The sequence below is a fragment of the Medicago truncatula genome, chromosome 6 (assembly GCF_003473485.1).
Source record: "Medicago truncatula cultivar Jemalong A17 chromosome 6, MtrunA17r5.0-ANR, whole genome shotgun sequence".
Lineage (NCBI taxonomy): Eukaryota > Viridiplantae > Streptophyta > Magnoliopsida > Fabales > Fabaceae > Medicago > Medicago truncatula.
The window spans coordinates 40419984-40446200 of NC_053047.1; the positions used below are offsets into that span (position 1 = coordinate 40419984).

Below are 26217 nucleotides of genomic sequence, written 5' to 3' on the forward strand. Positions count from 1 at the left end.
CGAGTCACATAAAAATTTGTTAAGACCCATGCAAATTTGAACCAATCAAAGAATGTGTGTTAAAGAGCTTGTATTCTCTTGCTAAGATTATTATCCTAGAAAGAAAAAAAAAAGTAATTAATGAATGATTTGTTTTTACCACACATATTGAAATAAAAAGAATAAGTAGTTAGAGTAAAAGTAACACAATCTTTGTCTTTATCAATAGAATTTCAGATGTTAATCTCAATCAACAGCTCTAAACCACAATGGTAGTACTAGTTTCTGACCTGTTATATGAGTCAGTCATTACCATACTCTTTTTATATATAAAAATTCACAAAAAGAAGAACAACATGTCACGGGACTGAAAAACTGTATTATTTGTCATGTTCCACACCATGTTTTGAATTGTCTCTTAATTGAATTTTGTTTGTTTCATCATGTCACAAACATAAACACACCACATGTGACATAATCCCTTATCTTTGTTGCTTTTAAAAGCATTGCTGCGTTTTGTTTTCATAACTTCAAGCTTTGTTGATTTCTTCCTCTAAATCAGTAACATGGATGTGAATTTTAAGTCACTTTCCTTTGAAAAATCAGAAGCTGAACCTGAAGTGGAAGAAAACATGCACTTTCTTAAGTCTCTTCAGGTTCATATATCTACTGTGTTATGTTCTATTTTCTTATTATGGTATTAATATTATAGTGCTTTTTAGTGAAGTTTAATATTTTGGTAATGGTTTTTGTAGGAGTTAAGAGAATTGAGGTCTCAGCTTCACTATGCTGCAGATTATTGTGAAACAACATTCATGGAAAGTGAAAAGAAGAGAGAGTGAGTATTTTCTATATGGCAAGAATTTATCTGTTGATTAGCTGAATTTAGCTAGCATGTTATTTTCTTTGATCTTCATTTTTTTTTTTTATATATCTTGGTCAATTTTTCTTCTACTATTTCTTATGAACAGTTTGTTTACATTTGTGGCCTGTGAGGGGATTTACTTCAATGTTTAAAAAAAACTGAAACGAACCGGTCAATTAAACCGGTTTAGCCGAGAACCAACCGGTTCACTAGTTGGTTTGATCTTCAGTTTGGTTGAACGAACCAGATTGAATTGGTTTGAATCGATATCCACGGTTGGCTCAAGCGATTTTCTTTGTACTTCTTTTTATCTATTACTCTCCCCATCTCATTATAAGCATCTCAAATATGTCACTTATTATGAGACGAACGAGTTAGAAAAATTGAAGTATAATAAATAATAGTAAAATTAATTAATATTTCATCGATAATAGTAAGAGACAAATAATATGAGACAAACAAATATTACAAATAAGATATATAAGATGAAGAAAATATTTGTTTTCAAACTTAGTTAAAATGATTGAACCAACTGAACTATGACTCAAAAATCTAATCGAATCAATTCTAGTTTTAAAACATTGTTTTACTTGGACACCTTGAAAGCTCCATGACCTATAGCAGGACAGATTTGGACTTGAAAGCTCAATTCTCAATTTTTGTTTTGGGTCTAAAATTGTACATTTGTGTAGTGGGGACCACTCACCAATGAAGCCAGGTCACTATTGGGGGCATTGGCATATAAAACTAATTAATCTAAATCAACTTGAGTTGGATTTTCTTCGACTCTTCCATTTTTTTCAGACTCAATCAAATCTTACTTAGTCATTGGATTAATTAAATGGTTAATAAAAAATTTCTCTTGGTTATTACATTAATTCAACAATTAAGATTTGACCGAAGTACACTAAAGGTACATATCTTTCGACAAATAATCCTTAAAAAAAAAAAAAATCTTTCGACAAATAATTTAGGTGTTTAATTATTAAGGAAGAGAAGAATATAAAGAAGACTTAATTACCTTCTTGGTCCTCTAACTATTTAATTGGTATTAGATTGGTCATCTAAGTAAAAATTGATTTATTTTGGTCCTCTAAGTTTCTCATTGTTACTACATTTGGTCCTTTCTGTTAGTTTTATTCAAATAAACGTTAGGATTTGTGTTATGTAGGTACCTGTCCTCATGTTTCACACATACATATGAACCATAACAGTTACCAATAATATCAGTCATTATTTAATCATAACACCTTAACAAGGCATAAGACCAAAATGATACTAATAAATAAAGTTAGAGGACCCACATAATACAAACCCTAACGTTTATTTGAATAAAACTAACAGAAAGGACTAAATGTAGAAACGGTGAGAAACTTATAGGACCGAAATAAATCAATTTTTAGTTAGAGGACCAATCCGATACCAATTAAATAGTTAGAGGACCAAAAATATAATTTAGCCTATAACAATGTTAAAGAGTCTCACATCAAATAAAAGATAGTCTAAATATGTGTTTATAAGTGGGGACAATCTTCACCTTACAAGTCAGTTTTGTAGGGTTATGTTAAGTGCAACTATAATGTTTTATCTTTTATGATTTTTAAGACGGTAGCCGAGCATCCGTAAGATCCACTGAATCAATTAAGAATCATTAGACCACCTGATAGGGTTCTGTTAGGTCTAATTGCGATTTGTAAGAAACAAGTTTCATATATTGTTGAAACTTGATGATCATAGTTGTGAGTTTACAATGTCACGTAATTTTCTTGGAATCCAAATCATCATGCTATTATAACTTTAGTGTACTTCTTTTTTAGTACACTTTCTAACTTTAGTGTAAAAGTAAGTTTGTTTGTTAGTTGGACATATTGACCCGTGACATATTGAAATTTGTACATTTTTCAGTGTGATGGATGACACAAAAGAATACATATGCAGAGCTATGGTTACTGTAGTTGATCATCTTGGGAATGTTTCCTCTAATCTTGAAGGTCTTATTTCTCATAAAAATTCATTTTCTGATGCTGAGATACGAATTCAGTGCCTCACACAAGTTAGTGCTATTACTTGCATAAATTCACTTATATGCACAATTATATGTTATATCATTAATCCACATGTAGTATCATGTATCAGTTTGAAGGTATATTCGGTGTCCGACACAAGGTAACACCAAGGATCCCACATTCGTGTTGTGATATTGATGATCGTTCAATCAAGACCAGACAATCTGAAACTTATATGATTTTATAACAATTTAAAATACCGAGCTTGAATAATATACATTGTTCTATCTTGATTGAACGATCATAGATTAGATTAATATTTCGATGATTATTTTAAAATATTGATAAGGGTACTAGTATTTTAGAATATTAATAATGAAGGGGATTAGGTCGATACAACCCTACAATTTCAAGCACAAACTTGATTATTACCTCTTTAGTAACATCATTTTCATAAAATTTAAGTTTCAAATGGGAGAAAAAAATATTAACATAGTTATAGCAAATTAACAACTGTTACTAAAGATGATGCTTTTTGACAGAGACTTTTCACATGTGACCAATATGCTGATAAGGTTGCCCTATCAAATATGCAATGGAGGGAGAAATTGCCAAGATTACATACCAGATATTTATCATCACGTAATATTCCATGTCACCTTTGATTATTTTGATGCATACAACATTTATTTTTTTGCAAATCAATTGCAATGTAATGTTACTAATTCAATGCTGTTTTTCATGATCAGCTCCTATCCTTGAGAGATCAAAGAGTGACAAATTAAGGTACCTCTTGGTTCCTCAATACTCTCATGAATCTGATTATGAGCAATGTTTCACAATATATATTTTAATGGTTTAATTACTTTTTTATCTTTTAACTTAATTTTTAAATTCAATTTGGTCCTTTAACTTTAAAAATTGTCAATTTAATCCCTTTAAGTTAACCATATTAGTAAAAGTTAGACATTTTCATCCAAATTCCCATAAAGGGTGCATCTTATGCTGATGTGACATATTATGTGTAATTACACATAATATGTGACATGGACTTTGACCAGCGAATTGGACGAAAATAACTAATTTACTAACAGATTTAACTTTAGAGACCAAATTAACACTTTTTAGAGTAAATTAAGGGACCAACAAGGTAATTAAGTTTTTTTAATTTTCACAACCAAGAAAAACCATGCTAGATATGACATGCTAAATACATATATTTTATTTGATGCAGTAATTCTAAAAGTGAAGTTCCTTTAAAAAAAGAAGATAAACATATACAGGGGGATTTGCCACTTTACATGTACACTCAGAATCCATGTACAACTAAGAATTTGAAGCCAGCAACTGCAACAGTTAGCAAGCATAACAATTTAGCCTTTGGTAACATATCATGTTCTTATGAAAATATAATGTTATCTTATGTTCTTCTACATAACCATTTTTTTTAGTTGCATCTCTAACATATATTTCTTTCCATCCTAATTAAAACTATGCTAGTGATGCCTGTTCGTGACGGTTTATCAGTGTTAGCAAAAGTTTCGAATCCTGCATTTGATTTCCATGTGAGTTTTCTTCTGAAATGTCTCACTCTCCTGATTCATGCTGCATAAAGAATTTGATTTCTCTTTTAGTCATGGATTTGTAACTGTAATGGCTTAATTATTTATTGTAGGGTACTCCAAAGGTTACGCCGCGTCATAGAAGATCCTTGCATGGAAGCGACATCTTATATCTCATTAAGCGCTCGAAACGAAAACATTGAATAAATGGAGAACATAATTTCTTATCATTTTCATGTGGAAGTTTAGTGTTAATTACATGATTCAAGAATCAAATATGATTAATAAAATATTTGTATTTTGAAGCACTTTCAAACTAGTAGTTGTTTTTGTAGTTTTAGTAGGAAATATGATGATGATTATAACGATGTATAAAAACATAAACCGTTGAACTTGCAACTTTTGAACTAAACAAAATCAAGCTTGCAAAAGTACTTTTCAAAGAGATTTTTACCAAAGTAAAGAATTGTAGTGTTAATCAAACTCCTATTCAAAAGTCTTTTGACCATTTTAACAGTAACATTAGTAGAAGTACTATGAACCTTCCACTATTTTGAAGAAATAAAAGAATTTACAAGTACAGAAATTACACAATAACCTAAGAGACTTTACATAATGTACAAGCTGGTTATGCTGAGAAGAAAAACACACAAGAGATTCTACTACTGCATAACCAAGGTCTTAATCTTTGTGTTTGTTTACATCTGCATTGAACTTTTATAATCTTCCCTTTTTTCGTTACCGATATTAATGTCGCGCGATAGGACTTCTTATAGCATTCAAATATTCAAGCTTGTCCAAGTAATAATTTTTCTTTGGTGTTCCAAGCTTATTCAAAACTTTTTCATCTTTCTCTTTCAAGTCTTCTAAGTCACTTGTAGAATTAGTCCTTTTCAAATCTCCTTTTGTCCATCCCATGAAATCTGAGAGAGTCATTGATGGTGGTGTGTCTGAAGAACTCATCCTTCCTATCCCACTATCCTCAGAGTTTGGAGATGTTTGATCAGACATTGGCAAAGAATCCAATGAGAATCTCCGACTGGATGCCGCCAACGATGGATTCTTTGTCATTGAATCCACATATAAAACATCATCAATCCTTGATAAAACTGTATAAGCCAAGCTTTCTATTACTCTTGAATAGCTCTCTAGAATGGCTTGTCCCACATCCTGTGATCATTTTGGAAGCAGTCAATTTCATCAGTACATGCTAGAATAGCAAACTTGGTTCAAAAGAAAGTAGATACGAGAAAATACAACCAAAGAAAAAAAACAAGATTTGATCACGAAGTTCGACTAGTTGTGCCTATGTCTCCGACTATAGAGTCGTTGCAGTGATTTTCTATAATTCAAACTTAGGGTTAGATATTATAACTCATGATTCAATACTACCATCCAAAGGGAAATCAAGAGCGACCGCCCCACCTATCAGTAAACTATGAGCCATAACCAACATGAATATTAGTCTATGCTTGATTTTGTTGTAGCGAAATTTGATTTCATAAAGTTAATTTCCGTAAGAAGTGAGTTTAATGTAAAGTTATCGGTGTTTGGATAAATTCAGATAAAAGTGAGTCGAACAATAATTCAGATAAGAGTGTAACGTTGTTATCACCTTGTTGTATTGGATTTTGCTGATATCAAGTGAAGACTGTGGAAGTCCTGGAAACTCTTGTTTGATCATCAACAATATTGTTTCTGCTCTCTCTTCAAAGAGTTCTCTCTTCTCCATGCTTATTGCTGAACTCCATGAAGATTTTCCATCTTTATTCATCTTCCTTTTCCATATTACAATAGAAGCTTCAATCCTATTCTTGAGGTCAAGAACTTTATGTTCGGTGGTCATGTCCATTGTTGAGAGGAATTGTCCCGGATCAAAGTATTCCACAGTAATGCACTTATAGATTGACTCACCAAGGCTTTCTCTACCATTCTGACAAAGACATGAAAGAAAATAAAAACTTAGTTACATAAAGATTTCAGCATTATCTCTATACCATACCGTGAGATCATAAAGCGTTTTTTTATAAGCTCTCTCAAACGGTCTCACAAGTGCTTATATTACAAGCGCAAATAAATCAATCTAAACCGACCCTTAATTATATTACCTTAGGGAGAGATTCGATGTAGTTGTCAGGTATCTCCATCTCTGATAGTACTTGAGCATTTATTGCCATGGCTGCTTTAAGTACTTGGTTAACATTGTCTTTCTCGAACTGTATCCATTTCACAGCTACATCTGATAACCCTGTTGGAGGAACTTTAACAATTGGTAGCCACCATTTGTCACTCTTTCTTTGAGTGACAGTGTTACCTTCAGCTTCCTCATCACTTTTTGAGACATACCAGAATTCATTTTGATCTCTAAAGTTGTCCAAAATGTCCTATAATTACATTGCCATAAAGTTAGTCCAAAATTCTAATAGTAATTAAGAAAAAAGTATGTTTGGATTCACTTATTTGAAGTTATATAATGGCATAAGCGCTTATGCCATAAGTGTTAAATTAAGTTGCATATCCAAATAGGGCAAAAATGTAGTTACTTACAAGGAGCATTGCATCAAGCTTGCGCAAGGCTGGAATGTTCATGAGCAGATCGCTTCTTTGCCGAGTTGTCATGATCTACATAATGCCATAATTCATAATATGTTATTATGTGTCACAATAATATAGCCAATGTCGTGGGAAAAATACTTATGCATATAAATTTGCAACGCTAAAAATAGAGCATTATTTTAAGCATTTAAGATACATCATAATTGTTCTCTAGGAGACTCTTGATGATATTCGGATTTCACGCAGTTAGGGATTCTCCGCATTCATGCAGTTGGGACATCAGTAGTCGTTCATCAAGATCAGAGGGTAAAAAAATGCATATTTGATTTTTTTTTTTATTAATTCAAAATAGCGAGGTTAAATCTAAACCGTCCGATCATGATTGAACGCCCACATTGTCCCAATTGTGTGAATGCGGAGAATTCCTGATTGCAGGGGAGCCGGATCCACGATATACATCAATTAAATAATTTTCAAGCTGAGTGTTTACCTCCATGGTTGATCCATCCTTAGCTAACTGTTGTGATGGAGCAAATTCAACAATATGATCAGTCACAGAAAGAAGCCATTCAATTTCTTTTCTCCACCTAGTCTTCCTTTCTTGAGACATTGGCTCCAACTTTGATTGTTCTCCAAAAACAGATGCTACATGAAATCATGAATTTTATAAATCACCAATGTTGTTGTTCCCTTTCATTAAAAAAATTATTGTTTGATTTTAATAGAGTTTAATTTTGATGCATTGTTAGTGTAAAAAAGTTACACTTGACAAAAAGTCTTACTTATCATATGATTAATCTACGTAGTTACGATTAAAGTTTAACATTTTAAAAGATTTGACAATTACGATTTGTTGACGGTGTAAAATATTTACGAATTAAATCCTATAAACCACATGTCATGTGACACATAATTTAGAAAATTCTTCCACTTTTGGAAAATATTTACAAAACCATTTCATTTTCTACCATAAAGATTTGAGGGTAAAAAAGTATATACCTGCAAGGTTTGTTATGGCATTTGACAAAGCCAATGCTGAAGAAACACCATTTCCTGCACCTGACATGTCTTCTCCTAGAAGCAGCTTAGCAAATCTTTCCTTCATCAAGTCAGATTCTGAATCAAAACCATTAAAAAAAGAATATTCAGCAACTTAATTATGTTTTTTCCCTCATGAACACACAAAAAAATCAAATTTTAAAAAATAAATAATTACTTTTAAAAGTTTTCATCCGTTCGTTACATTTTTTTAAATGATAAAAACAAAAATTGCTTCAAATGAGAAATTATTATTTTGAGTAGCTTATCTCGAAAGTCATTTTCCATAGATAATATATATTTTAAAAAAATGATTTTAATTCCGGCTAACAACACAAATTGACTCGATTTTTCTAAAAATTAATCTCTAAATTAAATAATATCAAAACTATATTTTTCTTTTTATAAATCAATAACAAATCTTATGATCTTAAAATGTAGAGAGAAAAATTATACCTGTTGGTGGTGGCTTAGGAGGCATTCTAGCTACAGCTTCTTGAATATGATCATTATTAATATTGAGAGAAACTCCTATTGGCTGAGTTTCCAATGGAATATCACTGGTATATCTTGCTGATTCAAAGCTTTTTGAGTGAACTTTATGATCACTATGATCACTTCCTTCATCATGATCCTTATCAAATAAACCTTGAATATGTTTCCCAGGGATCTCAAACATTTTTCTAAAATGAAAAGACCTTGATTTCTGCATGCTGAATTGGTGATTAAAAGCCCTAACCATTGTTAATTAGACCTTATTTAATGTTCTACCTTTGTTTTTTTTATTAAAAAAAAAAAAAACAAAGGTTCAAAACAATTTGGCTATTGAATCTCTTGATGTAGAATTTGTTGACCTTTGCAATTTTTGTTGTGTTTTCTTCTTGTTTTTTCTTAGAGGAGTTCTTTCTTCTTGTTGAAATTAGTATTTGATCAATTAGATAAAGAAGACAAAAGAAGGGTAATTATGAAAAGGGATAACCCTCCTTCAATCTAATGATGTTAAAGAATGTTACAAAAAAAATTCTAAGATGATATGTTAGATTAATGAAATTTTGTTTGCATGTAAAATGGTTAGGTTTGGTTTCATGATAGAAAGAAATTTGTTGAGTTTGTTTTATGAATGAGTGGATGAGAAGGTTAATACATGAAATTACTAACCATAAATGACAAAGAAAATTATGCATATTTCTAACTATAGTAGTAATTATTATCTCTTATTTTTCTACCATCCCTTTGTACAAAATTTTAAAACGGATTGGAAAAAGAAAAAAGAACAATTAAGTTATTAGTTAGTGGATGAAAAAATTGGCATCTAATTGAATATGCACAACTACCATTTTAATGGTTAAACTTTCTTTAGTTCATTTCATATAAAATATGGATTAATTTCCGGATAGCCAGAAAATGAGATCACTATAATTAGAAGGGAACATGCTTTATTCCAATCCATGTGAGAAATGCTTTATTCCAATCCTTAAAAAATAATTGGGGAAGGTGGTTTGACCATTTTACCAAGATTAAAATGTTAAGCTCTAAGCTTTATATATACGAGTTTGCTAACTTAGACAAAAAAAAAATAAAGATCCAAGTTGGCAAAAATACATAGGATTTTTGGTACATAGCCTATTAACAGTTATATTATATTTTATACCAATGACAGTTCAAGAATATAGTTCAAGCTTATGCACAGTGCTTTAAGTGCAGTTGTTTTGCTAGTAACATTAGGTGGGAAACTTTGAATTTGTCAAAAGGTGTTGGTGGTACAATAATTGATTTTGGTACGTACATCTTTAACTTATTTTGCTGAACCTAGTTATGAGATCATTAAGGAAGCATTCATGAAGAAAATTAAAGGGAATTTAAGAAAGTTTTGAAAGTTTTGCACCTTCAAAGCCATGTTATAATGTGAGTGGAATTTAAGAAATGGAATTACCTGGATTTGGAATTTTGTTTTCAGATGGTACTTTTTGGGATTTTCTTTTAGAGAATTACTTAATTCAGATTGAATATGGTGATGTTGTTTGTTTGTCTATTTTCGTGATTCCTAGCCTTGGTCTGCACCTATGAAGCACAAACACTCTTTGGATTAGGCGTATTTCGGTGTCAGACACGTGTCGTGTCCGACACCGACACATATAATTACATTTAATTATGTGATTTTTTCAAATTATTAGCAGTGTCGGCGTGTCATTGACCGTGTTGTGTCCGTGTCTGTACCCTTGCTTCATAGGTCACTCTGCACTTTCAATAAGTGGAAACTATTAACAACAGAATTGTTGTATATTTTGTATGATATGAAGAAATCAAGACTTGGTTATGCTCCAATGAAGTGTGTTGAAGTTTAATTAACATCTCATTATGATTTTTCTTCGAATTTTTCTAACAACATACGTATCTCATAAAAACTTCAAAAGCATTTGAGAGGCTTCCTAAAACAAACTATTTGAGAACTGAATTGATGCATAATCTATTTGGCACCGACACTTCCGGTTGAAGGCGTGTTTGGTTTTCAACATGCGTCAATATACGACGTATGCCGGTGTCCAACATTGATACAACAGCGATATGTGCTTACATTCAATGGTTCAATTTTCTCAAATTAATGTCAATGTCATGTTTGGATTATATGTAAAAGTCTCAATATATTCTCTTATTGTTCGAAACAATTAGTTGCTGCACATTTCTATTAAACACTTCAACACTTAGTTCATGGGAAAAGAAAAAAAAAGATTGTTACACATTATTGTTTAAGTCAAGAAGTCAACTATGAAGTCAAGAAATGCTCACTCTGCAACCAATTAATAAAGAACATGGCGTTTGGAGGTCGAATTTCGAAGTTTCAGACCTGCTACCTGATGTAGCAGAGTTGCATTCTTATTGTATTAGTATTAGACTTTGTGCTTTGCTTTTTCTTATGTTCACTAAAAATAGCACCGGGAGAATCAATACTGATGCGGGATATTTTCGCTGTAATAATGTAACATCAGCAAACCTGTGTGCGAGAGATGCAACCAGAAGCTTTATTTCAGGCTCGACTACATGGTCTTATTTATACCTTACTAGAAATTAAGCTGGGAGAGGCGTTTGTCATTGCAACTCAGATGCCAAACTGTTTGTTGATTTTATTAGTACTGGTTCAGAAGATCTTACCGAGTATTGTGTGATTCTACGTGAGAGTCGAGGGCTTCTCTATTTTAAGTCCAAATTACGTAGTTCAGTATGTAAGGCCTCAAGCGAACGTATCAACTCATTTCATAGTTCAGTATGTTACCAAGTCACCAAATCCAATCCTCAATCCTACGAGCATTGCGTCGTTTGCAAACTGATCCACATCCACATGCCATTGGACCAAAAAAATTCATGTCAGGTTTTTTCTCTGAATATTTTAGTAGGATCCAACGGAGCAACCTTGTTTTGAGTTTGATCAATACAACTACATGGTAGCTAATATCCGAGTCAATCAAATTTCAGAATTGATGAATGCCAATAGCCTAAAATAATTTCCAATAAGGATTAAAAAGAATCTTATCTAGTGATGAATGCAAATCAAAGTGATGCATTGGAAGATCACCAATCATGACAGGCAATAACATTTATATCATTGAGTCTAGAATAATAAACAATGCAATGCTATACAGGTGCATATATGGTCCTGAAGAATTTGACAAGACATTTGCATTTTTAATCTCTAGTTATGCAGATAAGAGTTCACGATCACGTCATGAACACCACTCGTGCCTGTGTCATCGATAAATAGTATGTGAAAAATAGCAATCCAAACATATTACATGATGGTTCAATTTGAACCACAAAATTTGAACTGCATACCATTCAAATATGCAAAAACTATTGTAAACCATAAAGATTGAATTATTGAAAAGGTAAAAAAAAATTATAATATAATCTAAAGTACACCATTTATTTATTTTTACATAAGACTTCATTGTCACTTAAAACTTCCAAGACATTAAAAAACAGCAAATTAGAACTTAAACATGTTTTAATTCCGTCACCTAATCCTCAAAGCTTTCTTCATCAAACCATGGTGTTAAGTTGAATTTTTTTGCACCAACATCATCCCTCCATTCTTTGACATGGGGAAGATCAGAGTATCACCCTCCTTAACTCGTTTCGCTCTAAGAAAATCATCCCATCCTTCACAAAGAAATTTCTCATTAACATCTCCACCAGAACTCTTCACCTCGCACGGAAAATGTACACCGAACTCCTGATCAATGACATTCATGTAAGGAGGATTGTCGATCAAAAACCTCTTTGAAATTTTCTTTGGGAAATTCAGTACGTTCTTTCCTTTGCTCATGGATTCTTCAGTTACCTTCATTTTCCAAGAATTCAAGTTGTCACCATCCATCTCAATGCGTTCGAAAAACTGGTAAATCTGTAAATATTTTGCCAAATCAGAATCTAATGGAATTAAAGGGTTTCCATTGTTATAGAGATACATGGTGCCGGGTTGAGGAGCCGGGAGGAAGTCGTACTCGTAAGGACAGAGGCCATATCCATATTTCTGAATGGCTTCCTCGATAGTGAGGGGATGAGAGGAGTTATTTGGGTGATCTTCTTCATTAGAATTTTCATTGAGCATTTGTAGAGAAAGGTAGTTATTGTGAGGAGGCTTAATGGGATAGTTCTCCTTGAACAGTTTGAACCTATAGCGTTTATGTTCCTCTGAAGAGTATGTTTTTCCATATTTCTTGCACCAAGTTTCGAAGTGTTCATAAAAGTCGGCATCAGAGACTCCATCGGTTTGTCCAAGGCATCGAATTGGTAGCACCGGTTTATGTCCTTCGATAACTCTGGAAAGTCCATAATCCAATGACCTATAGAATACTCCTACATCATGTGTGGATTTGCAGGGATGAGATGATGAGCGAAGCCTCACGCCGTTGGAGAAATTCATTCTGGAAGATGAAGGAAGCCTCAAGCCATTGGAGAGATTCATTCTGGAGGAAGCATTGATTAACATGTTGAACTCCAAAACCCTAATCTCTGAACAACCAAAGTACGCAATTTAACTAGACCATCGACCTGTGTGCTAAAGCACGGGTCATATGGATGGTAATATTTGACGGTAACAAAATAGTTAGGTTAAGTATAATTAACATAATCTCTTACTTAGGTTAAAGTATAGCGGGACGTGTTACCATTTATAAGTAAGATAAGTAAGAGATATAGCGAGATGGGTTAACGGTTATTCTTTTCTAAAAAAATAGCATCTAATTAGGAACATAATTTTATTTTACTTTAGATAAACATTAAATGCAAAAGTGTGGAGGGAAAAATTAGGTTAAGTATAAGGAGACGGGTTAACATTTACTAGACCATTGACCCATGCTAACACACGGTTCATTTTAAGAAGTAAATATTCACTGTAAAAATAAAACAATGTAGTGCGCTTGAATGTAAAAATTGTCGTGAATCAAAGCATAATGTCAATTACGATAGACTTTGTTATTGTTCCATAATTCTAAGACGCAGTTTATGTTACTTTAACATAACATATAATTTTAAAAGGGAAACTGAAGTTTGTTGACATGCAAATAGTTTCAATAAGTAAGAAAATGAATAGTACACAAAAAAGTCCTACACATTACGGAAAACTTCTTTGTAGACCACATTTGATGCAACATCGGTATAATTGCCGTCCTCGTCATTAATCAATATCTTTAAACCACCCCTCGAACAATACGTGTGAGTAAGATATGATGGTTGAGCAATAAAGAGTATTACTTATCACGATAAGCACAAAATAGTGGAACAAAATTAGGAAATGCCAAACATTTTAGGATAAAGATTAATATGAATAAAATGAAATTAATATTTTTGATGAGGCATTTTTTTTACTTAAGAATTGGAATGTAAATAGGGAGGGCGCGGAACAAATGGATGCACTTGAAGTGGAATAAATTTAGGAAATGCCCAACATTTTAGGATAAAGATAAATACAAATAATATGAAATTAATATTTTTGATGGGGCAGTGTGTTTGACTTAAGAATTGACTTGTAAATAGGGTTTAGGGGCGCAGAACAAATTATTAGGATAGTTGACTCGGGTGAAATGTAGTAGTTACTTAAATGAGAGGAATTAGAATTTTTAGTTTGTTTCCACCCAAAACATATCTTAGAGATGTGGATGAAATCTCTTACTTATTTGAATGAGAGAAATAAGGATTTTAGTTTGTTTCCACCAAAAAGTTACTTTAGATATGTGGATGAAATCTATTGGTTACTTGAATGAGAGAAATTAGGATTAAGATTTTAGTTTGTTTCCACCTAAAAATATTTTAGACATGTGGATGAAATCTTTAGTAGTTACTTGAATGAGAGAAATTAGGATTTTTAGTTTGTTTCCACCCAAAACATATTTTAGAGATGTGGATGAAATCCCGTAATTATTTGAATGAGATAAATAAGGATTTTAGTTTGTTTCCACCAAAAAGTTACTTTAGAGATGTGGATGAAATTTCTTAGTTACTTGAATGAGAGAAATTAGGATTAGGATTTTAGTTTGATTCCACCCAAAACATATTTTAGAGATTAGGATTAGTAATTGTTAGTAATAATGTTACTAAAAGTGTCACCAAAAGATAGTAATTGTTACTAATAATGTTACTAAAAGCTATGCTACTAAAATGCTTCAATAACACAACAATGCTACTAAATATAGTTTGAGGAGCACAAACACAAATATATAAATCAAAAACCAAAGCAAGCAAGGCTAAATTATTTATGAAATTCAAGGGACATTTGCTAAATTCAAAGACAAAAAAATAGATACTTCCAAAACTCTAAGAAACTAAAACTTAAAGTTCAAAGTGGAAAGGTGTTGCACAATTTATCTAAACATGGACTAATTGTAAATAACATCAAGGTAAATGGTATCATGTGACCCAACCATCGGAGCACCCCCTCTGATCTTCACACCTTCACGGAGCCTGCGAGCTTCCACAAACCTATTCCAACGCCGTCCTATCTTGAAGTGTTCATAAGGAAAAGTTTCAAAAGTTAGCTCACACACCCATAAGTTACCGCAATCGTCGATAATATTCACAGTTGTCTTGAGTGTATCAAGCATCTGCGGAACATTGCTGGTGTAAAGTAGAATCTGCAAAATTAGAAATCCATGTAACTTATATCAACTAAACGGAAAAGGAATAAAAGAAGTTAAGGTGGACACGAAAAGTGTATCATACCATGCAACCTTTAGTAACATCATACTCAGTTAATTTTTTTTATAAATCAAGAACCATGTCAGTGATATTGTGACGATAAGCGAGAAGAGATGTTATTGGGGGGAGATAGTCATCGAAAGTTGCTTGCAAATTCATCTTGTCAAGAAGGAAATGCATAGGGGGATCAAAAATCGGGTAAGGGATACTCTTGTGAAACCTATCAGTCAACTGTATATCAAACTGTCACGAAAGAGATTTCGTAAAAGTCACGAATCGCTTTTCATCCCTTTGTGAGAAAAAATGCTCCGTTTACTCTGTCGATCAATACTTCAAACTTGTTGGACTTAGGATCAGTCAATATTGCATAGCGCCCAATTTGATCTCCGAAATCACCGCCAAACATGTTTGGCAAGTATACTGCACCCTAAAAAAATAACAAACAAAAACATCACAAACGTTGATAAAATAGAATGCAAATAATTAAGAATAGGTATATTTCACAAAAAACACATACAACATCAATGTCATATTCAACGATATATGATCTGTATTTCAGTCTCAGCTTGTTGATTGCTTTGTCAAGATCGGAAAGAGGATTTTTCACCAACGGACCTACAAAAGATTGAAAGGTATGGAAGCCATGTTGATTAAGAAATTTCGGTTTAAGAGAAAGGTATGGTTTTAAAAAGAGATTTCGGTTTAGGAGAAAGGATTAAAATATATTGGTGAGGGTTTGGAGGAGGGGAGTTAGGAAATATGGTTTATGGAAATCAATTAGATAGGTAGAAATTTCGGTTTAAGAGAAAAGTATGGTTTTAAAAAGAGATTTCGGTTTAGGAGAAAGAATTAAAATATATTGGTGAGGGTTTGGAGGAGGGGAGTTAGGAGATATGGTTTATGAAAATCAATTAGATAGGTTTTAGGAGGAGTTAAGTTAGGAAATCATGGCTAGGGTTTGAGGAGGGGAATTAGGAAATATGGTTAGGTTTTGAAGGAGGGAAAAGTTGCTAAAATATTAAGTTAAAATTAGGGCAACAAAACTTTGTTTAGGAATAAGAAGATAAGTAAAAGAGAAGAGAGATATAGCGAGACAGGTTAACGGTTATTCATTTCCAAAAAAAATAGCATCTAATTAGGAACATCATTTTATTTTACTTTAGATAAACATTAAATGCAAAAGTGTGGAGGGAAAAATTAGGTTAAAATTAAGTTAAGTATAGCGAGACGGGTTAACATTTATAAGTAAGAGATTGAATTGAATTCCAAAACCCTAATTTTTTTTTGTTACTTTCAAAGTCCTAATATAAAAAAATAAAAAATATGCGGCTTTTTCTCCTTCCAATTATACTTAAACAAATTTCATCGAAAGTTATTTTGTTGATGTCATTCAACAAGATAAAGATTTATATTATATTTGTTATATTATTTTTTTTAAGATTTGTTACATTTTTTTAAAGATATTATATTCGCTATATTGTTCGATATCATTAAAAAAAATAAGTATAGTCTGTTACAATATGAAAGTGTAAAATATATATTATCTATATCTATAATTTTAATCAAAATCAAATTAATTTTAATCAAAATTTCATAAAAATCATTTGTTCATAATATACATGCATTAGTGCATAATAAGAAGAAAATTGGACAAACGGGCACATAATGCCATTCTAAACACTAGTAATAATAATAATAAAAGTGAAGAACCATTTTGGTCCCTGTGAAATTCTATAGGGGCCAAATTAATCCTCAACAAATAAAAAGATCATATTTAGTCTCTTATAATATAAAACCGATACAATTTAGTCTCTGAATTTTTATTTTTATCATTGAACCTACATATGACGTGTACAATTAGCTTAACTATGTGGCGTTAAGTTAACAATGTCAATTAAGTGCCAACTGGGGAATAAAAAGATTTTTTAGGGGACAAACTAGTCTCTCATTTAAAAAACTGAAGCAAAATAAAACAAAAATTTTAGATTTTCATGATAACAGAATGAGTTGTCGTGTTTAAATTTCACATTTTCATGATAAGAGAATGAATTGTCGTGTTTAATACTGAAATATAACAAATGAATTAATTCTCGATTCACGATATGAGAATGGATGGTAGTGTTTAACACATCCTTCTATTTTAATTTCCTGCATTTCGTTGCATGCTTCTCATTTTCATTGACACCCTTTTATTTTTGGCTAGTGACCACAACCGTTTCAAACGGAAAAGATGGCCAATAAAAAGATAAAAGTACCAATTTTATCTCTTAAAATTTAACACACTGTATTTTATATGCTATGAACATAGACCTGATATTTCAATTGATTGTTTTTTTTTTAGGGAATTTCAATTGAATAAGAAACTAGTGTTACCAAACAAGATATCGAGAAATTCAGGAAATCATAATCACTTGTCATCATTTTAAACCAAGTTCCATTGACCCTATTAACAATTACAATCATGGGTAAGTGAGCCATCCTAACTTCCATTGGAAGGAAGATCATGGTGTAATGCCTAATCAAGGTAATCAACAAGAGTCTAACATGAAAGAAATTCTCCCTCATGTTCATGAAAGTGTCGCATGACAAGATCTAAAGTCTTGGCCAAAAGTCAAGAAGCTTCCAACAAGAATAACGAAACATCTATCACGATCCTAGAGACACATATTGGGCATCTTCTCTCAATTGAATTGTCTAACATAACTAATGATGGTCTTGCAAGTAATTAAACTAGTATATTAATAGAGTTGAGAAGTAGAAAAAGAGCAAGAAGAAGAGAGGTGAATGAGTTGAGGGTGATGAAGGAAAAAATGAAAGTGATGAGGGAGTAGTTGATAAAGATTAAAAAATATTGAAAAGAAAAAAAAAGTGTTTCACAAATACTTTTTAGATAACGAATTTGGAGTAATTCGTTCATGTATGTTAGTTGATAGACGTAGAGTTAGATTTATAGTCACAATCCACTCTTAGATATTAATACTATCATACAAATTAACTGAGCGAGACATCAAAAATTACTAAGTAAGATATATCTCTCGTCATTTGTCAGAGATGAAAACATACAGAGAGAGATATGGGAAGGTATAATACAAAACCTATAATTATATAATCAATCAGGAGAATGTTAGACAGTTAAGGAAGTATAATCCCAACATATCTATCGCTATGTTGTTTCAACTTTCCTTTCATTGCTTTTGTACAAATTCAATGCAAAAATCAACCAACTACATTGTTAATTTTATTTTTTTTTGAAGGAAACTACATTTTTTTTTTAAGAGATTGAAGGAAACTACATTGTTAATTGTTGAAAGGCATCGATAGCACACAAGACCATATGAATACTCTAACTCAAAATACTTACCTTTGATGTGTTTTGGAACATCCCTTTCATCGAGAAATTCTAACATGGTCACAAGAATAAACAAATAGTGTTTAGTCATACACATATAAACAATTATTTTTTAATGATAAAAAAAAAATTAAATATTTTTAAGATAATCTTTTTATGTGAGTGTGTCTAAAAACTATTTATTTAGCTTATGACCATGGAAAAATTGCTCCCTTTTATCTCGAGTCTACAGAATGGTGATCTTATTTTCATTCTTGTCAAATTTCAATGTGTTTCGGAACTAGGAAAGATAAGAATAAATTAATAGAAATATAAACTACGAAAGTAAATTGTAAACTAGAGCATGTTGTGTTTGTGCCCCTTCTTGCCTTCTTCAAGTTCACCTATGACATTGGTTGAGAGGGTTCGCCTTTTCAGCTCTGCATTTCGCCATCCGCTCTTGCCTAACAAAGACAATGGCTGAGACTTTATCCTCCCAAACGCATCAACATGTCTTTCCATCTCAGAAACATCGAGAAAACGTGAGAAAATTCAAAAAACATACATGAAAAATCAACAACTCTGCATAATTTTTCATGTTATACAAGTAGTAGTAAACGTGGTTTCAGGGCTAGTTGAAAAATAAGATCACCGGGAAAAATTCGGACATCCAAAAATATAAAATAAAAATAATAAAAAAAGTCACACTATCTCTATCTCTATTATAATAAACAAACGGCTTCCTAAAAATCAACAGTACATTGGACACGTGACATCTTCATATTGCTCATCTCATTTAATGTTTTTCACCAACCAATTAAAATTGATGTTGATTCAATTATATTTTATTAGTTAATCAAAATAGATCATGACTTATTTATTTTTCATCAGCCAACTGAGCTAAGCTCACGAGTACGTTTTATATTTTGTTTAACATTTCATATTCTTATATTACTTTTTATCTTGATTTCTTAGAGTACATAATAACCAAACACGCATAGACCAAGATTTGCAAGCTTGGCTCTTCCCAAGTATCTATCTCACAACTTGAGGATAAAACGGAACATAGTTCAATTTCCTTTTCTTACTCCACACAACTGCTTAATTTTATTTACACCTTCAACATCCTTTATTTGAACCCCCTTTTTCTTATAAGTATTCTTTATAAGAGGTCTAACATTTATGGATGTCTTTCATCTTAAGCTTCGTACTCCTGCTGGTTTGGAACTTCAGCTGCCTTAGATGTAGCTTTTTCATCTATCTTCTTTTGAACTTTCTTAATTTCAACTTCATCCCTTTTAAAATCAGATTCCTTCTGCTTTTCAATTTCATCCAAGGCATTCAGCGCTGCATTCGCCAACTTCAACTGCTGGTTTATAGGTTAATTAATATTAAAGAACTCAAATATTAACAAAGAAACTAAAAGTACGAAGCTTAAGATGAAAGACGTCCATAAATGTTAGACCTCTTATAAAGAATACTTATAAAAAAAAGGGGGTTCAAATAAAGGATGTTGGAAGCTGAAGTTCCAAACCAGCAGGAGAACGAAGATTAAGAAGAAAGAAATCCAAAATATATATGTCAGACCTCTTACCTGTATCACTTGCATATTTTTATTTTTATTTTGAAATGCAAATTTTTTTCACGTCGAGATTGTGCAAGACACACAAAAGCTAGCGAGGGTTATGGATTATTTTTGACTTATAGATTAATTGTCTAGTGGCTTCCAAGGTGAAAAGACTGGTAAATATACCGAGCAAGTGAGAACAACAATGTTATTTGTAGCGAGACTCACTAATTGTCTTCCGGCCAATAAAATTTCACACTGGCCGGAAAACATGGGGTAGTGGGATATAATTATGGTTTGACTTGGAATTGTGCAGCACTATTAAGCCTTCGTGATCAACATGAGTTTTACTGGTCCACATATGAACATCTTTAAATAAATAATGTGATATAAGTTTAAATAGACTAGAAAACTGAATAGATTAATTAAATTATACTATCATTTTTTACCAAAAACAAAAAAATTAAACTATCATTTGATAATCAACATGAGTTTTTACGGAATTTGATCATATATTATATCATATTTCAATTCTAGTTTATAATGATACATTTATATATGCGAAAAGTTAATGCATACTAATAAGCTTAAATTATATAAAAAAGTTAACAGATTTATATTTCAATTCAAAGTACAAAATATAATTTAATAATAAAAAATATTATTCATATTTACTTAAATAGGTCGGCTTAATAGGCTTAAGAGGATTTTTGAATGGTCTGTGGTCTGACTTATTAAGCTAAATAGACTTCTAAAAATGTCTAGGCCTTCTTTATTTAAGAAAAAAGTCTCGTCTAATCTGACATGTCGTAGGCTAGACCGTAGGCCGGCCTGGTCTATTCTCATCCCTAATTGTGGCACAAATATCACAATTAAAACTGTAAAATTGTGGATAATTATGTAGTTAAATTATCACAATTTTGACCCTAAATTGATTTAACTATCTATTCGACTTAATTAATCATATTTTTTAACGAAATTAACCAAGTCAAGTGTCACACGTGTAGAAAAAAAATAGATGTCTAAATATTATTGTTCATAAACATACCAATGTTTCCATAGAACAAAAGTTGTTTAGAAATTCATTTTCGAACAGTAAAAAGAGTACACAAATGTAGATTTGGATCTACAATTCTAACATGAGTAAAAAATACTACCTCCATCCCTAAATATAGGAGTCATTTGCTAAAATTATAGGAATTAAGAAAGTTGGTAGTAATATTAAATTTGTTTATAATTAATATTGTTTTTACAATTTTGTCTTTAAAAGAGAGAGTTAATTTATGTTTTCAACATAATATTTATTGTTGATTGAAGAAAAAAATGCAAAATAAATAAAGTTATGTTGATAAAGAAATGATTAAGGCACTTGAAAATATCAAATGAGTCTTATAAAAAAGGACACAATTTTTTTTGTCTTATAATTAAGGACGGAGGTAGTATCATGATATCACCATCCAAATTTCCGATCGAAAAAAAAAATCACCATCCAAATTTATTGGTTATTTTTTATGTTTAAAGTGTTCAATTAATTTTTATCATGAGATCAATAATCCTCTCATTTTGAATTGAAACATGAAAGATCCAAATGCTGAAGATAGAAACATATGAAGATAAATTGTGAGAGAATTTAGGTGTACTACGAAAATGGGGGTGCTTGTAGTTATGGATATTGTATGAAATGATCCACAATTATAACAATGTATCCTTTTGGGCTTTTATTGCTACCAAAAACGCTTCGGACTGTAGAATACCCCAATTTTTCTTGAAAATTGCTTTTCGCACTTCACGCAATACTATGAAACACCATAAAATGATAAATTTAACCCCGAAATTCATCGGCAATTAACTACCGCCGGTTAACTTCCATCGGCAACCTTTGATGTGGGAACATCAATTTTCATTTTTCTTTGACGGCTTCCTTTTCTACCATATGAGCTTCTCGCGTGTTCTATGCAATTTAGATTATAAAATCTAAACGACACAAAAAACTCCAAAAACACGTTGAAACATTTTGGATTTATAAATACGAATGGAGCGCGCAATAAACTCATAGGATTGGAAAAATAATGGCCTTTTTATTTTACCCATTTTGACCCTATCCAGGACAACTAATTAGGATGGGATTTGTCCAAAAATTATATTTGAGGATGACTCCTTTAAAATCCCCTTCATGTGCAACTTAGAATTTAAAAACTTTGACCTAGTCCAAAGGCATAGCTCAAGTGCTTCATTGGTTGAAATGATTTTGAGTGAGGAGTTAAATTTGAAGGAGATATAACTTCGAAAAATAAGTATTCATCTAAAAAAAACTTTGAAAAATAATTGGGGACATGGATATGTAAATTCAAAACAATGAAATGACTTAATAATAAGAATATGTTGTTTAGATATCCCAATTTGTAGAACACTATAGATATAGATTAAGGTGGTCCATATTAAATCTTGCGGTAAAATATGTCTATAAATAAATAGTGCAAAGAAAACAAAAATCAACAGAAGTACTATATGGCCACTAGGGCACAAGATAACAAGATATGTCATTTTACAACCTAATCAGTGACCACAAAAATACAAAGAACAACAAAATCTTTCTGCTTCAGTTTTTATTTTTATTGTCTGAAAATATCTAGGGCTATAGTATATATGAGTGAGTATCCCTGTCCAATCCAAATCCAGTTTTTAAATATTCTCATACATTATATTTTCTAGTTCTAGCTAACTAGATATATTATTATTCTTTCATAAAGTTTTGACCCTCTACTTTGTCTCTCTTGGTTACTTGTGCTAGCATAATATGCAACTACATAATTTTTTTGGGTACAAATGTCACTATATAATTTAAATTTACATACATACATATATATTTGCCTTGCCGGAGTCAGATATTATAATTTGGGACCATCATATCATATATTAATTCATGCAAATGTGTAGTATGTAGAGTCTATGCACAAGCTGCCATTTGGCAAAACTGCATGTCACATTCAAACCTACTCATTTTTCCTTAAAAATTCAATTCAAATTCAAATTGTATAGATAGTGACTGAAAGAGATGTTGAAAGCATTTGGCTTGGTTATGTTGTTGTTATTTAGTAGAAGATTAATGTGACAAGGGAAAAGGGTTGGTGACCTATAATTAGTTATATATTGTGACCCATCTATATCTATAAGCTAAAATTCATTTATCATTTTGGTCACAATGGTATTTAAGATCAATTTCCTCTTTTATGTTTTCTCTCTATTTGCTTGACCACTAGAAGAAAAAGACATAACTTGAACTTTTGAATTAGATGATTATGAGTTGATAAGGAAAAGTTAACAGTTTAAAGCATAAAAAAGAACTAAGTTCAAATTAATGGGCCTAACCCTAACTAATTACATGCCATTTTTTGTATTAATTAGTTGCAATTACACTAAACTTATTACTATAGTTGCAATTTTTTCCTTTATGAAGCAATATTTGTTCATTTGGCGGGATATTCAAAAGATTTCTTAGAATATTGTTGTGACATAAGATAGTTTGAATTATTTTTTATAGTGGCCAATCTGTAATTTCATTTAGATAATCTAAGATGTGTTTTTTTAGATAATCTCATCTTAGGGATTGTGTTATTTTGAAATTATAATAATTTTCACATTACTTTATAATGATATTGTCTTAAATGATGAGAATCCTAGTCGTTGATCACATTGATGAGAGATGTTCAAAAATTGTTTTAAAATGGTTGTACAAATATCATTTCTTTTATAAGATTCTCTAACATATATATTAAGGAGTTTAGGTCGAGGAAAAACACAAACCAACGAGTACTAGTCACCCATCTCACTTTCTTTACATTTCAAGATTTCCACAGCTAAAAGTTCCTGTGGAAATCAACAAGTCGAAGATCAAGTTATATGCAGGCTCGTATATGTTTATTTTGCTTCTAAACATGATTTTTAGCTTCAAATTTACTAACAAAAGCTCAACTGGCTTCGATTTTTTTTTTTTTTTAGGATACTTAGCTTCAAAATGAAAGTTGATTCTAATTGAAAACACTTAATGTATCAAACATTACTTATTTTACATTAAATCACTTTTAACCAAAAGATAATTCATGTGCAACTAAAAAAATCAATTTTGTATACTGCATATCTAAACTAAAATCATGCTTAATTAATTGGGTTGATTTATTCAAATGCTACTATACTACTATAGTAGCATAATCTTGTACAATATGTGGGGGCACATGTTGTAAGCTATAAGCTATATTATTTCAAAAAAAATGTTGTAAGCTATATATATCCCATATTCAAGAGTGTTACTGCTTAGGGTATAGTAAAAGTCTAAATTGTACTTTTTTTTTTTTCAAATTTGAAATATCAATATTGACTTCAATTCAAATTAACAACCAAACATGGAAAAAAAACTGGTGAGGATTCAGTTACATTATTTATTATAGACACCAATCGCAGTGTTCTGCAACAAGAGTCCTGTGACTGCATTTAAAAAAATTATTTATTTGGTGCTTGGTGTATCTTAGTACAATAAAGAGTTAAAAAAATTAACTTGGAATTGATTGTAGATAGTGACTTTATGGAAACAAAAATTGGTGGTTTAAACAGTGATTTGGACTTATATTTTAATTTTTAGCTACAAGCCTACAACCAACCAAGTTTTTTTTTGGCTTTTGAGGCATATAAAGATAAAGGAAAAAATCTGGATTTGAGTTGTATAAAGTAAAAGGGAAAAAAAGTTGCAACAAACTTTCACTTGAGTCACATTAAACCATAGAACAATATGTCACCTCTAATAAAGTGTGTATTTGGGTGAATATTCATTCACCAAACATATTCTTCAATGAATTTGAATAAGATTAAATTTAAAATTCAATGCATTAACTATTTAGACACAGTTACTTGATTGGTGAAACTTAATTTTGAATATTACAAATGGATATTCTAAACATAATATAGAAACCAAATTTTCAAATAAAATTAAGACTTTTGTCAAAACAAGATTAAAAAAATGAAAACCTAACGTTAAAGAATAAAATGAAAACCTAAATATAATATAACATTCTCTCTCTAATTATTTTTTTCTTCCCAATTTAGGTTTTGTATAGAGAAATCTTATTCAAAATAACAAAAAAATAAAAAAAATCTTATTCTAATCATTGTCAAATACTAAATATTAACACATCTATCTCTCAACCAAAATGTGAACCTTATTTCTCCATAATATGGAAGTTTAATTTAGAATTTTTTTTTTTAATTTCTTACAATGTAAAAAGGTTTAACTTATTAAAAAATAAGTAGGAAGTTTGATTAAAAAAAAGGCTCAAATGACCTAACTATGTACATATTAAGTTCTAAAGGTATGAATAAAGTCAATAAACCTAGTTTAAGCTTCATTTGAAATTCAATACTTCAAATATTTAAATATATTTTTGGTCCCATAGGTTTCAACCTAAGTTTGTAATAAACCATAAGTTTCAACTAAGTATATTTATGGTTTAAAAACTAAGTATATTTTAGCTCATCCATCCATTTGATAGTTTGTAGTAAACCATGCGTTTCACCTTCCTTGACCAATAATAACATATATGTATCCCTTTATAATGATACTCCCTTTATAATGATGTCCTAGATACATAATATATATGTATCCACTCTATTGTTCATATAAAAGAAGCATCAACATTTCACTTTAACTTCACTCAAAAAAAAAAAACATTTCACTTTAACTTATCAATAGCATGTTTCCGTCAATGAACCATGGTTGCCTGTATCAATAAAGTTATTAATCAAATGATCAATTTCAAATGATTAATAAACTTTATTTAACGAATGGTAGATCAAAATTTCCATGAAAAAATAGAACATGATCTCATGTCATTTAAGTTTTATCTAAATTTTTCATTTGTTTCTCTCTTGTTTTGAATGGTAAAAATCACATTTTATTTTCATGATGATGTTTTTTTTTTTAACAATCCGTGAATAATGTATTATTAGTGGTTTTATTTCTCTTCGGTGAACCAAAAGTATAATGTCCCGTCAAGGCATTGTGCAAGCAGAACAATTTTTAACCAAAAAACCTGTCGGTGGATTTGTGTTTCATTCAAATAGAAACATTAAATTTA

General features: G+C 31.0%; 3 protein-coding genes across 3 annotated transcripts; 1 reads left to right on the forward strand and 2 right to left on the reverse strand.

Annotated features, from left to right (window-relative positions):
- The first annotated feature begins 253 nt into the window (after positions 1 to 253).
- LOC11442595 (probable protein ABIL5) lies at positions 254 to 4843 on the forward strand. Its single transcript, XM_003620557.4, has 8 exons — positions 254 to 635; positions 735 to 817; positions 2750 to 2897; positions 3393 to 3492; positions 3600 to 3636; positions 4085 to 4233; positions 4351 to 4415; positions 4526 to 4843. The coding sequence occupies exons 1-8, from the start codon at positions 546 to 548 to the stop codon at positions 4613 to 4615; spliced, it is 762 nt and encodes a 253-aa protein (XP_003620605.1). The 5' UTR covers positions 254 to 545; the 3' UTR covers positions 4616 to 4843.
- Positions 4844 to 4890: 47 nt separating this feature from the next.
- Positions 4891 to 9101, reverse strand: LOC11432219 (rho guanine nucleotide exchange factor 8). The gene is made up of 7 exons (XM_003620559.4): positions 8463 to 9101; positions 7968 to 8084; positions 7459 to 7613; positions 6960 to 7034; positions 6521 to 6796; positions 6028 to 6345; positions 4891 to 5582 (listed from the first exon to the last, which is right to left on the reverse strand). Exons 1-7 carry the CDS (start codon positions 8746 to 8748, stop codon positions 5160 to 5162), a joined length of 1650 nt encoding a protein of 549 aa, XP_003620607.2. The 5' UTR covers positions 8749 to 9101; the 3' UTR covers positions 4891 to 5159.
- Positions 9102 to 12054: 2953 nt separating this feature from the next.
- Positions 12055 to 15356, reverse strand: LOC120576122 (uncharacterized). The gene is made up of 3 exons (XM_039827123.1): positions 15276 to 15356; positions 14953 to 15133; positions 12055 to 13016 (listed from the first exon to the last, which is right to left on the reverse strand). Exons 1-3 carry the CDS (start codon positions 15354 to 15356, stop codon positions 12055 to 12057), a joined length of 1224 nt encoding a protein of 407 aa, XP_039683057.1.
- Between the last annotated feature and the right edge of the window lie 10861 nt (positions 15357 to 26217).

Bases quoted from the DNA above. Each gene is read 5' to 3' on its own strand.
- LOC11432219 (XM_003620559.4), bottom strand. From the start codon at position 8,748: ATGGTTAGGGCTTTTAATCACCAATTCAGCATGCAGAAATCAAGGTCT. The intron at 7,614-7,967 runs GTATATACTTTT...GATTTCATGTAG, and splicing joins TGCCATAACAAACCTTGCAG to CATCTGTTTTTGGAGAACAA. The intron at 6,346-6,520 runs GTAATATAATTA...TGTCTTTGTCAG, and splicing joins ACATCGAATCTCTCCCTAAG to AATGGTAGAGAAAGCCTTGG.
- LOC120576122 (XM_039827123.1), bottom strand. From the start codon at position 15,356: ATGAATTTGCAAGCAACTTTCGATGACTATCTCCCCCCAATAACATCT. The intron at 15,134-15,275 runs GTTCTTGATTTA...CTAATTTTGCAG, and splicing joins GTCACAATATCACTGACATG to ATTCTACTTTACACCAGCAA. The intron at 13,017-14,952 runs GTGTGAAGATCA...TTGGTTGTTCAG, and splicing joins AGCTCGCAGGCTCCGTGAAG to AGATTAGGGTTTTGGAGTTC.
- LOC11442595 (XM_003620557.4), top strand. From the start codon at position 546: ATGGATGTGAATTTTAAGTCACTTTCCTTTGAAAAATCAGAAGCTGAA. The intron at 818-2,749 runs GTGAGTATTTTC...TACATTTTTCAG, and splicing joins GAAAGTGAAAAGAAGAGAGA to TGTGATGGATGACACAAAAG. The intron at 3,637-4,084 runs GTACCTCTTGGT...TATTTGATGCAG, and splicing joins TCAAAGAGTGACAAATTAAG to TAATTCTAAAAGTGAAGTTC.